Source organism: Equus quagga, chromosome 16 (genome assembly GCF_021613505.1).
Source record: "Equus quagga isolate Etosha38 chromosome 16, UCLA_HA_Equagga_1.0, whole genome shotgun sequence".
Taxonomy (NCBI): Eukaryota; Metazoa; Chordata; class Mammalia; order Perissodactyla; family Equidae; genus Equus; species Equus quagga.
This window is the reverse complement of record NC_060282.1, coordinates 34,513,976-34,530,330: the sequence shown is the minus strand read 5'-3', so window position 1 is coordinate 34,530,330 and position 16,355 is coordinate 34,513,976. Positions and strand designations below refer to the sequence as shown.

General features: G+C 32.1%; 1 protein-coding gene across 1 annotated transcript in view; it reads left to right on the top strand.

Annotated features, from left to right (window-relative positions):
• Positions 1-16,355, top strand: part of RIMS2 (regulating synaptic membrane exocytosis 2) — a 572,812-nt gene that overhangs the window by 370,325 nt on the left and 186,132 nt on the right. The window contains exons 20-21 of the mRNA XM_046642144.1: positions 2,203-2,382; positions 3,285-3,394. Of these exons, the coding sequence (XP_046498100.1) occupies positions 2,203-2,382; positions 3,285-3,394 (290 nt within the window). The remainder of the gene's footprint in view (positions 1-2,202; positions 2,383-3,284; positions 3,395-16,355) is intronic.

The window sequence follows — 16,355 nt, the reverse complement described above, 5'->3', positions numbered from 1 at the left end:
TTTCAGGAAATTCTACCTTCTACTGTGGTTCTTCTTATGTTTAACTTATTAACTGATTTTCATTTCACACTCTGGAAATCATATAATTCGTATTATTTGTGAATATGGAGATTAAAATATAAGTAAAATTTAGAACATTGACTATAGTCTTTAAACAACTTTTTCACTAAAATGATTTTTTTTTTTAAGGAATATTTCCTCAGGAGTGACCTTGTTTGCTTTATAAATAATAGTATTCTTTTAAGGACCTAGAACATAGCAAGACATTTGAAATAATTCTCTGGATTTCACTCACAATTGTACGTTTCAATTATTAAAAATGTAGTATCAAAGAAGTGAAAGTGTATATCCTAACATTTCACTTTCCACTTGGAAAAATTGCTGGGTGGAATAAGAATAAATCAAATTTTGCATAAGTAAATAAAATATTAGCCTAATTTTCTGTTGGGGAAGTCAGAGATACTCCACAAGGTTTTGTTACCACATGTTGCATAATGAGATATGTGTATTATTAACAAGATAATAGTAAGTCTGAAAGTAATGTAGAGATTGGTACTCTCCAAAAATAGGCTTTAAGGAATCTAAGATATATATATATATATATATATCCCTTTGATTCTGATTATCTATTGTGATGAAGATATTCAAAGATATGTACACCAAAAACATTTAACAAACTATTGAACATATTTATTTCTAAAGAGAAGTGTTCTCTCTAAAATAGTTTTTCAGGGGCAAAAATAGAATAATGATTTTTTACACTATCAAGTTGTCTTTTTAATTTTTCTCTTTGACAGGTAATTGAATATTGTATATGTATTTACATTTAATCTCAGCTTTTTTGACATATTCTGGGTACACATATAAAAATTCTAAACTTTTCTTAGGAATTCAACCGTATTATGGTACATGGACTTAAAAATATTTTAAAATTGTTTGACTTATATGTTACCCTATGAATTTAAAGTGTAAGATAATCACAAGACATGTTGTAGAATAAACCCAGTATTTACTTCCTAAAGTCATCTAATCTAATGTCTACCGGTCCGAAATTGTATGCCATATAATTAATTATATTTGAGAAGTTATGTCCTTTATATTCCTACTTTTCTTTAATTGCTTGTATTTTTAATTACCAAAAATAGGATTGAGAAAATTTATAGGTAAAGTGGAGGTCTTTGATACATTCGTCTTGAGGGAGACTAATGCTTTCTTTACTACCTATAATAATAGAAGCATTTCCATTTTTATGGTTACAACTAGGTGAGGGGGTAATAGTTTAATTTGAAGTATACTTGGAGTATGCATTACTTTGGAGTTCCAGAGCCAAAGCTAGAGTTTTTAGGGTTGTATCACAGATAGTGGGGCTGGAGTTAGAAAATATTTATTGATTACATGTTAGTCATAAAAAGATTATGCTAAACTCCAGGGATACAAAAATAAATGATAATAGGTTATTTAAATTTAAGTATACTTCTTTCAACAAGGATTAGGTTTTGATATTTGATTTATTTGTGGTCAAAGAAATCACATTGTTTCACAACCATTTTTATTTCAATAAATTAATACCTATTCTGAGTTGTACTGGTTGACATTGCTAAAGTGCACAGAGAGAGATGGCATAGATTGGCTGACGATGTGGTGATTTTTCTTGTGGACCATGTTTAAGTATGGCTACAGGCTGCAAAGTTGTACTTTTTCTTATAATACTTTGATTCTTCTGTTTGAATGTTCGTCTGTATTAGTATACTATGATTGTGCCAAAAGCCTTTTTATATCTTAGTTGGTATACTAATAAATAGCCTTAGGGGCTTGAGAATTAGTGTTTATATGCTTTTCTTCACTCTTTTGAAAATGTTAGGAGAAGTCATTGAATTCTTTTAAAATAGAATACTTCACATATTTCACATGTTCCATTTAGGCAATTCAGTTTTGAAAGCAGACAAGTTTTGTTTGTCATTGGTTATAACTGAGCAACTCCTTTTATCTTCACTGGGAATTGCTGTTAAAGGCAGATTAGGAGTCAGAAATTCTTAAGAAGTTCAGTGAGAATTTGTTCGTGATATGTTGGGGAAGAGAAATTTTTTTACATACTCAATAATTTTAAACAATTACCTTTTTCAAAATCAGTTTGATGCATCATAACCAAATAGTAGAAGGGCACTAAAGATCAACTGAGCTGCTTTTTGACTAACGTTTCAGGGATTGTGAAGCAGCAGATAGACAGCCATATCACAGATCCAGATCAACAGAACAACGGCCTCTCCTAGAGCGGACCACCACCCGCTCCAGATCCACTGAACGTCCTGATACAAACCTCATGAGGTCGATGCCTTCATTAATGACTGGAAGATCTGCCCCTCCTTCACCTGCCTTATCGAGGTGAAAGATAATCAATCAGACTAACTTCCCCTTTGCCCCACCAGCACATCATTTTATTTTCCCAGCAGCTAAATGGTCTCTTCTATCATCCTTGGCTGATCACTAATAACAATCAATACTAACCTTTTCAGTGTAAACACACTATTTATATTCAGCAGATATAATAGTGTGTGGCTACCATTGTAATTTGTTTATTAACTGTCCTGACTGCATTTGTTTTGTGATTTCTCATTTATCAGGAGTCTGGGTAAATCCCCACATAATACACCTCATAACTATCATGTTCTTCTCCTACAGAATGAGAAATTGTTTGTGTCCATTAGACATCACTTTTGGAATAATCATCATATTGACAATAAATAAAACTAGATTTTTAGTTTCTTTCTATCAATACTAAATCATGTATTAACCAATATCTTCTTTACCTGAATTTTTAATTGTTTAGGGTCTTATTTGTAGTTTCATGAGATATTTTCTGATAGAGGGATATCTACTATAAGCCTGAGTAAAAATCTCTTTGGATCAAGGGAGGGAGGTTAGTACTAAGAGTTTGAAATCTGGTAGAAAGAAATGTAAAGCATTACCTTTTATTTTTTGAGCTGCAGAATTCTCCTCTTTCTTTCATGTGGATAGAATACTAATTTACATTAATAATTCCATGGATTTTTACTGTAGAATTTTGTGTGCATGTATCTGTGTATGTATGCATATTACACAAAAATATAAACATCTTTTGCTATTTAATCATTCAAATGTCCATATTTTGTCCTACTTTCCTAACCTTTTAATCAGCAGCTAAACTTCTCTTAAAATTGAACTTATGCAGCTATCATATGAACCAAATGTATTAAAAGCATTTAACTCATTCTATTGAAAATGCATATTAATGGTCTGTCTTATAGGTCTCATCCTCGTACTGGGTCTGTCCAAACAAGCCCATCAAGTACTCCAGTGGCAGGACGAAGGGGCCGACAACTTCCACAACTTCCACCAAAGGGAACATTGGAGAGAAGTAAGTTTTATTTCTAATTATGTCATATAGGAAATACACATGGAGGCTAAGGTGAATCAAGATTCTTTTTACTACCTTTGTGTTAGTTTTCTTCTTTTGTTAATTGAATGCCTTAGTTGCATTTCCTGGTAGTTATATTTATAAATATATGTATAAATATTATATACTTTGCATTTAAAATTAGTAATATTTGTTGGTAAAATGACCTATTATTGCTTTTGCACATTTTTCAAATTTAAATAAATGCATTTTAAAAAGCAAACAATCCTATTAAATAAGCAGTTGGATCATATTTCTTTGCTACAACTAAGTTTATGTAATTGTTGATAGTTACATAAAGTTTATTAGTAACTAGCCAAATCAATTTTCACACACTGCAAAGGACTGGTTAGCTGATGCACAACAATGATGATCCTTCTCAAAACTGGAGTACCAGAAAAGGTAATCATGAATATCCAAAGAAAGATGCATGTTGTACTGATATTTTTAATACTTTCAAATTTTTGCATAAGAAGCACTATTTGCTTACACACAGATGAACATATTCCCCAAACATCTATAATTTCTTGGATAAAGGACCTCTAAAAGCATGGATGATAGAATATAATGATTTTTAACATCCTTTTTTAAATGGTCCCTTTATTTGGTAACTGGATATGCTTTGCCAAATAGATATATATATTTAAGTCATCATTTAACTTTTCTTTAATAGATGATACATTTTGTACCTTTGGAAATTTCTGTTGTTTTTAACCCCTGTGCTTTGGTTCCCTTTTTTGTTCTGTTTTTATTTTGTTTTTCCTAGACAATGGAGTCAAGGAGATAGAACCTTATGAAGGTCTGTACATAAAGGAGGGTTTGTTTTGTGCTGGTAGCCTTTTTTGGGGGGCTATGTAAGCAAAAATAAACCCAACTGCAATTGATGTCCCTCCATTGTATAGACTTTTATATACAGTAGAATTATTTTGTTTTATGATTTCTGGTAAAGTATTCAACTTTTGTTTTACTTGGAAATTTTACCAAGAAGTTAAATTTCTTTGATTTAGTCAAGTAAGAATGCAAAGAGTTTAACTTCTTTTAAATGACAAGATAAAATTTCCTCCTTTTAAAAAATTTAATTTTCCTTTTAAGCAGAATTCTATGTTTTGTACAAGACTTTAACCAAAGATATCAATTGCAGTCTGTGTTTATGTCATTGAGGATGTACACCTAGTCTAGTTGTAATTATCATCATATATTTCATTTTGTATTTATGATGATCTTTTAATTATTAAATTTGGCTTTCTAGAAAAGAAAGTTGTTGAATTAGATAGTGATTGTGGTTTGTATTTCCTTCCTACATCATTTTTCACATTGTAGCAAGACTACTGTTAAATATGTACACTTTTATTATCAAGACTACATTTTGACTCAAGAGAAAATATTGGCATGATATATGGAGCATCATACCTTTTCTAGGACAATAAAAATTCCTCTGTTAATTATGGAATTCTGAAATTGACTTTGTAACTTTATTAACTGTTTTTATTTCTTTTCCTGATAAAACTCCAGCATATAAAATAATGCTTGGCACATTATGGGCCCTCAGTAAACATTTATTGAATGAATGCATGAAATATTTATTTAAAAACTGAAAAGCTACTTCAAATAGCATATAAAGTACCGCTAAAATAATCTTGTCTTTCTACATATGTTTACATTAAAATCCATATTTCTATAACCTATTTGTAACAAATTTCTAAGTGGATTGCATTTGGGCAGCAATACTTTCATTGCCTTACATAACTTGGAACAAGTTGTCTTCATGTCGGTTGTGGTTGAATGATTTATTAACTTCTATCTTGTGGTCCTTTCTATTTGCTATGTACCATGATTTTAAACAACTTAGAAGTCTTGTGACTAATGGTCTATTCTGCTGCCTGATAAAAAGATTTCAGCAGCATTTCTATAGTTCTGTTATTTGCGTAAGAATGGGGATATATAATTTTAAAAGTACTTTTCATTAGAAAAGTTCTGTAGTATGTATACAATTTTTTGTCTCCCCAAGATTTTTAAAGATAGAGTTTTGACATCATTTGTTGGCATAAGTCAGAAATGTAGTTTGTCACAATTTTTAAAAAAATTCAAATTTAATCTTTTATAACAATAGTCTATTGAGACATGAGTAGCTCCATTCTTTGTAATAATAAATATACCAGAAAACCCACACAGAGCTGATAAGAAAGTCAGGGTTGAGAAAGTTTTTAATGGGCTTGTCAACAAACATTCTATATACTATCTGTTTTTTGCCCTGTAGAATCTATTAAAACCACAGGTTTCCTTTAATGTCCCCAATTGTGACTTTTCCATTTCTATAAATGAAAAAGAGGAAAGCCAAAACCTGCCTTATCCTTTCCAGTATGAAATAAAAGGATTTTTTGGTTTTTGTTTGTTTTGTTTTGCTTAAAAGTATGGATGATTTTTAAGGGTGTTTTCATAAATGTTGATATGAAGACTTCAGTAGATGCATGGTTGTGTAATTCTCTTTAGATTTAAAGGAAATTTATAATATCTCTTTTAGAAATCAACTTCTAACTGAAGTTAAAGGTACATAACCCAAAACTGATGATCTAAATCAAATTGTTTGGATTATCTCCTAAAAATTTGTCAGAAGTTGTAATTGAATGGCATTACTTTAGAATCAAAGTTATGACATGTTTATTTTCTGATCTTGTTCAACAGCTAAAAAATGTGCAAGTCCTAATTTAATTCCTTTTGATTTTGGTTATATTTTAGTCTAATTAAATTAATTTAAAGCCTTATATATGATGGTCTTGATAACGGTACAGTATTAGTCATCTTCTATCTCAGAACCAGAGAACATAGGAGCAATATAACGAAGATGCAATGTACTAAACAGCTGTGAGGCATGATTATTATTATTTATTTTCTCCAACTTTGATGCACTGGCATTTTGTAAAAATAAAAGGGATTATAATATTATTTTTTGTTTCTCTAGGAGAAAATTTATATAATATTATTTTCTAAGAATATACAAGTTTATAGACAAAGTATTTTGCCTCCTTTACACAGTTATCACATTTCACAATATTTTAGGGGCTACGATTTCTTTTACAAGTTGAAGCTGTCATAAAAGGAGACAATGTGATAATTTATCAACAGTATACTCATTTGCTTCCATAACATGTCAGAAACTCATTAAAAATAATCTATTAGTCTCCTTATAATCACTCACTATATCATGACTAATTTGAAATTTTTTGTTTTGTTTCACTTAAGAGTAACAAATATACATATCTGGTCTTATCTTTTTCTTTACTTTTACTTGTGCAAATACAGACGTCAATGAAGAAACGGGGCATGTGGAAGAGCAGGGGGGAGAAAAGCAGGGTGAAGAGGTCAAGGCAGGTCTGTGTGTCTAAAATAAATAATTGAATGTTGTAGAAGTATTACTTTTCAATTTTATGTAGGACTTTGGGCTCCAATTTATAAATGCACAATAAAGAACAGATTGTTTTTCAGTACTAATTTTAAAATAAATTACCTAGTTTTATTAATGGAGAGATATTACATAAGCTATTTAGGTAACTTATCAGATTATTTAATTTACCTTGAACATTTTCCTTAATGTTTAAATTAGACTAAAATTATAGACAGTTCCTCTGTCCAAGATTTATACTTATCCTTTACGCAGCTTTACATTCAGTTTATTTATTCAAAAATGTTTATTGAGTACCTACTAAAACACTATATTTTACCATGTGTTACCTGAAAAGGTATGTTGAAGTCCTAGCCTCTTCTCTCAAGAATTTTGATTTTGTAGAGGGAAATTACAAGTAAATATAGAGCTGAATATAAATTCCAAAGTTTTGGTTCTTTAAACTTTCAGAGACTATCATTTTATCCATAAAATTATTTTCCTAAAATAACATTTAACTGTAATTTCCTCTTCTTCATCCCAGCTCAATATCGTTCTAATATTTATTCACAATCATAATTTCTCCCCACAGAGTCCTCCTTCTAAATGCTATGGAGGTCCTTCATTTTGGTGTTTTTAAAGTCCCTATTGTGTTTATGTATCATAATATTTGCTACTTCCTTTGTCAGAATATTTAGGAAAGGATTTTAAAACTTAAAATATTATATAATCAGTAAATATATTTATACACTTCCTTTATCAAATTTTCACTTAAAACTGAGAATTGAAGCTTCATCTTATTAAAGCTGTTGGTTTTTTAAAAATTTAAATTTCTTTAAACAGTGCAGAATAACTTTAGATCTAATTTTATCATGTTTAACTCATCACCTTTTTTTATTCATGAATAGTAGGCCGTACTTTATGCGCCTTTTGTTCTCTCCTTTACCACTGTGAAAGCAATGCCATTGTGTATATTGTGCATGAGATGTATTTTCATGAATGCATTCTCTCAGTTTGTAATTTAAGATAGAAGACTCTGAATTTTCAATAACTATTTTTAATGTCAAAAAGATGAGGAAAATCATCAGAGTACATCTGGTAATGAAAATAAAGGCAAGTTTAGATACATATTTATAGAAATGTATAAGTATCTCTGTTCTGAATATCTAGTATACTAACTACTAGAATGTCACGCATCTTCCATTTTCCTGAAATGCTATAGGAATAACTCTTTTATGAAATACTATAAGAATGAATTTCATTTTAATTTAGCTGTACAGTTAATGTTTTCCTATTTGTCCATTCCTATATATCTTATACTAGTCTATACGAATACTTAAAGGCTTTCACACTTCATGAATTGGCTTCCACAGTAGTCATTTCTTAGGATATCATTTGTTTGGGGACTTCAGCTATAGTTAATATCACTTTTATTTATTTTTAACTTCATTAAGACAAAGAAGCTCATTAGTTGAACCAGTTTGTCGCCTATGCTTTATTCTCAAAATTAACTTAATTAGTGAATAAAACCCACAAATATAATTTTTCTATTATAAAATGACTCCTTTTATATTCATTAATCCTCATTTTATTTTTGTTTTTATTACTTCTCGTATAGGATAGGAAGGATATACTTTACTCTTCTTGTGTTCATTAATGTGAGGTGTCATGTTTAGTGCATGGATTTGTTTCCCCAATGTGTGATGTCATCTTTTGTGGTGTGCTTGGTTTTTATTTGGGTTGTTAATGACCTTAGTTATTAATCACTATTGTCTGTTTTAAATGTGGCAAAGACTATGAGGGAGAAACACCCAACCCACCTAATAATGGGAAAAAAGGCAAGTCTAATGTGAAGTTAATAGTGCCTTTCTATGTATTAGACATCTAGTATTGACATTTGTGATGTGTGTGAATATGGCTTCTTAAATTAAATAGGTATAAATACAAGTATTAGTCCCAATTTAAGTTATCCAATATTTGAAATCTTCTTTTTTAAAAATATATTTCTGAATATGAAATTCATCTTTAAAATACTTACCTTATTGTTGGATCTTGATACAATTCCATTCTGTTGAAATGCATGGCATTAAAATGATAAGTTTTGCTTTTTGGTCATGTTAAGCAGTAATGCATGATAACATGAGGAAAATGGTGATTGTCATGTTATCATGCATTTAGAAAACACACAACATAGATATTTGTCAATCCAGAAATTGTTTTAAAATTGAACTATTTAAAAATATTTTAAAGCAGAATTTTAAAGTAGTAAATGAAATGAACTGAATTATCAGTTCAACAATACTAAACAAACATTTATAATATTTGTAGATTTTTCACACTTCTATACATATGAATTAATATATTGCCTAAGCGGGTAAAAAAGATGCTTGATTTTGAATACTTAGATTAGTTTTTCTATAATTATTAGTGACTTAATTCTGTAACACATCACAAGTAAGTTCTGCCAAGAACAGTTGGACTGTATATATATGTTTTGTAGTAATTGATAATCAAATACATATAGCTACACATAGTGATTTAGAATGTCAGCATTTAAAAATACTTAAATAAAAAAAATCAACATTATAAAATTTCTCTATATCATAACAGTTATCCCTTGTAATTGGGCCAAATTAAGAAATGAATAGTTTTATGCCTCAGTAATTTAGTTGAAATGTCCTTTAGTCTTGAATGTATTCTTTCTTTTCCTGTCTCCATCTTTTATAAATAATGTCTACGATGTTACATGTAAGATCTAATTAGCACTAAAATAATTTTATGTTTTTTTCTTACTGTGAATGTTTAATTATTCATTAACAACTGTCCGCATATAAAATTCTTAAAATATGCTAGGATATTATAAAAAAGTGAAAATAATGTAACAAAATAAATAAAACTAAGTCAAATATTGTAAAATAGAATAGTCTCCATAAAACAAGAAAAATTTAAATGAACTCTCAATGTTTATTTACATATTTGTCATTTTTATCTATTTCTTGACCTGCATGTTTTTTGCTTGTTACCTATGAAGGGATATGTTCATATGTACTTACACTTATGTCAGTGATCTGAAAGAGTAAATATATCTTCTTAAATGTTCAGTCAATTATTAGAGTGCAGCAAGTTTTAAGAACAATTAGTACCATTTTGTATTTAAAAGTATCAGGATAGTATCTGCTTCACATGAAGTCACTAAGCTAAAAATTTTAACTAAGTACTCTCAGCAGGCTTTTTTAGTTTCCTCATCTCTAGATGGCCCTGCATACTATTAAATCTTTCACCTCTAGACTTGTCTGCTTTCTCATTTCCTTTGATCTTGCAAAAAAAGGTTCTACTCACAATGATCATTGGGACCTCACTCACACTCATTGTTAATTTATTTTTTATCATTTACATAAACATCTTCTCCACTGAAAAACATCACTATTGTAATGTAGACCAATCCTGCATATGATATAGTTGGACCTACGAAGAAGTTAGTGAATAAAAATTGGAAAGATGAGAACTCTGTATGTTTTACATATGCTAACTCTTGTTTTTATTTAGTTTAATCTTTTGGTGGTCTACGTGTGATTATGGTCTAGGTATCTAATATTTCCTTCTGCTGTTTTGTTTTGGGAGAGACAAAAGAGTATATGTACTCTGACATATTCAGAGTGAAAAGAAAAGCTAACTCTGACATATTCAGAGTGAAAAGAAAAGCTAACTCTGAATTCCATCTGTAACCATGTGTTAGAAATTGCCCAAGAATTGAGTTGAGTGGTAGACTTATCAACAACCTCTCTGCTGATTTAAAATGCAAAGGGAGGAAATAATGAAGATAGCTTTATTCTACATCTTACTGTGAAGTGCCCACATATCATTTTGGAATAGACATAGTGTACATTGCCCTTCAATTAGTGAGATATGTGATCAGTCAGGCAGAGCTTCTCCATTAACTTTGCATTAAGGTCAAATTCTTTAGTACATGGAACTGGTTTCTGAGTTCTCAAATGACTGTTAACCTAAGGCCAAGCCCTTTTAATACATTGGTTCTTTATACCTCTAATGAGCTAAAATGAGACTGTACTTATTCCATAGCATAGCACTATAAATGAAAACTCAAAGAACAGCATAATTGATGAGTTTCCAGCTACTTAATATATATTTTCATTTATTTATTCATTCTTTTTATCAATAATTTTTGAATACCTACTATGTTCCAGTCTCTGTTCTGGGTACTGCAGATATACTAGTATACATGTCAACCAAGGTCCCTGCCTTCATAATCTTTACATTTATTGAGGGAAGCAAATGATAAATAAAAGAACATATCATGTAATTTCAGACAAGTACGAAGAGAGTAGGGTAAATGATTTTGATAATGTGTTCTGAGAAGTAGTCCCACCTAGGTAATATTTGAGCAGAGACCTGAATAAAGTGACAGAATTACCACATGAAGGTCTGGGAAAGAAGAATGGTTCTGACAGAGGGAACAGCAAGTGTGATGGCTCTGTAATGGGAGCAAGCTTGACTTGTTGAATGTGACAGAGTGAGCAAGGGGGAGAAAGGGACTGAGGGTGACTCATATATGATCTATAGAGCAATGTTAGGAATTTGTTTTTCACTGAGTTTAGTGGGAAGATTTTGATTAAAGTGACAATACCATTTCTTTTGTAATAAGATCAGTTTAATTGCTGTGTTGAGACTAGCCTGAAAGAATTATGATTGGAAAAGGAGAACTGTTAGGAGGCTTTTGCAATAAACCAGGAAAGAGATGATAGTGGCTTAGACCACAGTGTTAGAAGTAGTTGGATTCTGGATAGGTATTAAAGATAGAGCCAAAAGAATTACTTGACAAGGAGAAAGAGAGAGATTCTAGGATGACATCCAAGTTTTTGGCCTGAGTAACTGGAAAAATATGGAATTTCTAGTAACTGATATAGGGAAAAACTTGAGAAGAATAGATTTGTAGGAATATCATTGCTCAATTTTGGATATGATAAGCTAGAGATACTATTAGAATTCTAAGATAAGATGTCAAATAGGCAGTTTGAAATATGATCTGGATTTCGGATTAGACATTTGGACTGTAGATATAAGTTTGGGAGTCATCCTTATAAAGAGAGAGATTTAATGGGGCTGGCCTGGTGACATAGTGGTTAAGTCTGGCTGGTCTGCTTCAGCAGCCCAGGGTTCGTGGGTTCATATTTTGAGTGTGGACCTATACACTACCCATCAAACCATGCTGTGGTGGCATACCACATACAAAAAATAGAGGATCATTGGCACAGATGTTAGCTCAGTGACAGTCTCCTTCAAGCAAAAAGAGGAAGATTGGCAACAGATGTTAGCTCAGGGCCAATCTGCCTCACCAAGAAAAAAAACAAGAAAGAGATTTAAAAACATGAGACTGGTTGAGATCACCAAGAGAACAAGTGTAGATAGCTAGAAGACAAGGTCTAAGGACTGTGAATTGAACTAGTCTAATATTTAGAAGTTGAGAAGATGAAGTAGCAAGAGACTGAGATAGCAGGAGGAGAGAGAGGAGGGAAAGCATGCAGTATAGTGTCTTTGAATAGAAGAAAAGCAAATACTTGAAGCAGGAGAGAATTATCAGGAGTGTGAAATGATCACTAGATTTAGCAAGCAGGAAGTCATTATGTTAACCTTCATTAAGAGCAGTTTTGGTGGAGTAAAGGGGGTAAAAGGCTGATTAGAGTGATTTGAAAGAGGAGAGAAATGGAGGCAGTGAATATAGACACTTTGAAGGAGTTTGGCTGAAAAAGGAAGAAAAGAAATAAAAATCTACAGTTGAGGGGAGAGGTGAGGCAAAGAGAATATATGAAGGATGTGTGGGAAACTTTATGTTCAGTCTTTGTCTTCTAAATCTAAATCTGTCAATTGGCTGTGTGGAGCCATCTGGCCCCAAGACATCGGCCTGTAGTTTACCAAGGTATCTATTCATGTTCTGTGGCTTTGCTCCTAGATTTAGAATCAAGACTTTCAGATTTGGAAGGAACATTATAAATCTTTTAATAAAACTGCTTTCCTTTACTGATAAAGGAGCAGAATTCTAGAGGATAATTAGCTTTTTTCAATGCACGTAGTAGCAGATCTCTAGTCTTGGCTTCCAATCTCATGCATTAATATACTACATCTCTTCAGATAAATGGCATTCTCCGTGCATGAGTTTCAACTATTTATTTTATTTTAGATATTACCTAATGGTTTAGTTCAATTCAACCAATATCTGCTATTTTCAGTGTGTTGTACTGGTGGTCATGGAGGATGTAACGATGAGTAAGATATATTCCTCACTTTGAGGAAGCTCCCAAGAAAAAAAATAATAATAGAATGATAACATCAAATAAAACATAGCTGGTAAAATTATTTTATATCATGTCACTACATAAAGGGTCTTAAGGTTGTGAAACATATAAAGAAGAGGTAAGTTTTGAGGGGTTCTGAGTAGATTTTCAACCCCAAATATTTCTCCCACTACTTGTCATATTATGTCGTATTATGATATTCTCTAATGGCTTAGTTATTTTAATAATATAAAGACTTTAGGCTTTCCAGAACACTGGAAAATGTAAATATTCCTCAGGGTACTGACCCAAGCTATTTATCACATACACATCGTCATGGGAAGGAAGTTAGAGCCTGTGAGTGGAGAAAGTCAGGTGTGGGGAGAGAGATGCTGAGAGATGCGGTAGAGCACTTGATACCTTGGAAGGGTGATAACGGCAAACTCTGCTTTGAACTAGCCCCAGGTATACTCTAAAAACTATTGCTTGCTATGTAGACAGACTATAAATTTACTTTCTTATGTAATTTGATATATTTAAATTGCTTAGAACAATACTTGTCACATAATAAGTACTATGTAAGTGTTAGCTGTTATTACTGTGATTTCTTAGTGGTCTTACTATAATTTTGTATTTTCAGCACACAATCTGAAAACTTTAGATTTAAAGTAAAATTAAACCTGATTATGATCATCACCCTGAACCAATTATTCAATACATATTGTTTAGTAGTTTTTAGGAAATTAATAATCTTGATGCTGTTCTTGATCACATGGCTTGCATGAGAAACAATACTATGGGGAAATAAATCAGATTGGATTGCAGCATAAATTATTGCATAAATTGCTGATAATACATTCGTACATGTTTCAGTCCATGTGTAGAAGTCAATATGCAAATACTTAGAATATGTTTCTCTAAGTCAGAAAACTATTTAAACCACTGGGGCTTTTCAAGTTCTATAGTGATTAGAGAATGCCATTGGAAGTCACTACTTGGGTCTTAAATTCCATGCTAAGCAAACGACCTCTGGCAAGGCTTTTAACTGGACCTCGGTTTCCTCTTCTCTAAAGTAAAGTATCCTATCAGGATTTTTAACAGTGTTTTGGAGATGTGGCTGATAGTCCAAAGTCTCAAATAGTTTTGTTTCCAATTTGTTATGTTGTTATTGTTGTCTGTTAATTTTGTTTGTTTTGGGAAACAAGAGGTACTACCTCCTCATCGGCTGTTAGTGAGTCATTCACTGTCGGGGTTATAGACTAAATCCTACCAGCCTGCCTTAAAAAGTCACGTCTCTAAAGATACGCAATGAGATGGAAGGAAAAATATTTTGTTTCTTTGAGCCTTCTCAATGTATAGTTGGCCACATTATTTATTTCAAATATAGGTAACCTTATAAGTAAGGAAGAAAGGACGGGAAGAAGAAGAAGGAAAAAAGCCAAAAGAGGTTACAAAGGAACCAAAAATAATAAAATAATTTTGACAGTCTGTAGGCATGCTAGGAATTGGATAACATTTAGGGTGACAGAGTGTGGACAGGCTTTGTTTTGCTGCCTGTCTATAATCTCATGAATACTTCTAAGGTGAAGAGAGTACCAGTGCTCATGTCTTAGTTTCTGAAATTTGATTAATATCTAGATAGGAATGAATTTTATAGTGGCATTGGTGAATATTTCCTAAATATAGCATTCCCTACCAACTTAGATGAATTACTATTTGACCAAAATTAATAGGGGGGAAATTCAGGGATACTTTAAAATAGCAGGGAATTTATCATATGTTTTTGTACAGGATGAGCATTCAATCACATCTGTATTAAGGAATAGTAACTCGGTGACAATGAGCAAGATGAGCTTGAAAGAGACGAGACTGAGGGCATAGGACCATTCAGGGCATTTCGCTTGTCCACCATATGATCACCCTAACTAGAGCAGAGACTGCAATGAAGAGAAATAAATGCATTTAAAAATTTCCCTTTCCAGGGGCCGGCCTGGTGGTGCAGCGATTAAGTTCGCATGTTCTGCTTCAGCGACCTGGGGTCTGCCGGTTTGGATCCCAGGTGCGGACATGGCACCGCTTGACAGCCATGCTGTGGTAGACGTCCCACACATAAAGTAGAGGAAGATGGGCATGGACGTTAGCTCAGGGCCAGTTTCCTCAGCAAAAAGAGGAGGATTGCCAACAGAAGTTAGCTCAGGGCTAACCTTCCTAAAAAAAAAAAAAAAAAATTTCCCTCTCCAGTCAAATCCACAAGCCCAGGTGATGTAGTTGTAGAAATTCGGTACTTGTAAAAAAATATTTTCTAATATCTTTTACTAACCTTTCCTTTCCTTCCTAGAGGCCATTTCTCATTTTACTTTTCTTCCCGTTTTGCTCATTTTATTTCCTCTATACTTCCAAAATCTCAATTGACTGATCAGATTTAGGAAAGAACCCCTTCCACCTCATACCTTGCTGCAAACTTCAGCCACCGTTCAAGCCCTGTCATTGTTGACTTCCTAAATACAATCGTAAAGCCATCTTCTGTTTGTTGTTGAAAATAATGTAATCTCATGAAGGTGACGTGGTGGCAGAGAAATGGCAAGATTTGGGAACCCTGCCTTGGGGCCTGCCTTTACTATGTACCAGCTGTGTGACTCTAGGCCCTTAACCCAAGTTATTTCATCCGAGAAAAGGAAATCTTAGCATATTTCTTCCATTCCCACATATGCTACTTTGAGAATCAAATAAGGTAATGCATGTGAAATTGCTTATAAACTAGGATAACTATTCAGTTCTTATCCTTGTTAATCAGCTCTGTGTTTTAATACTTGTCAAAACTACCTGAAAGAAGGTCCTTTCTGTCTTTTGTAGAATCAAATATAAATATGATGCTATATGTGAAATCACATGGAAACGTATAGTATTATACAAATACGATCTTGCTAATATAGGCATTTGTGTTCTTGTAGTGTTGATGTAGGATTGGCTACATGGTGTGAATGAAGACCGGCTAGAATATAGTTCTTTTGCAGACCTGTGGATTTCTTAAATATCTCTTTAAAAACTCACCTCAGTTAAGTCCTCATGAGTAAAATCGTTCTTCAAATTATCTCATATTTAACTCAATCTTTAAGCTTTCCTGTCTACAAAGTAAATTCACAACTGAATATTTGCTCGATGCAATTTTAAAAAATAAGACTATTGGTGAAAAACATTTATCTTGCTATAACAAACTTTTTTCTATATCTGAATAGATTCCTAGTTTGTATCT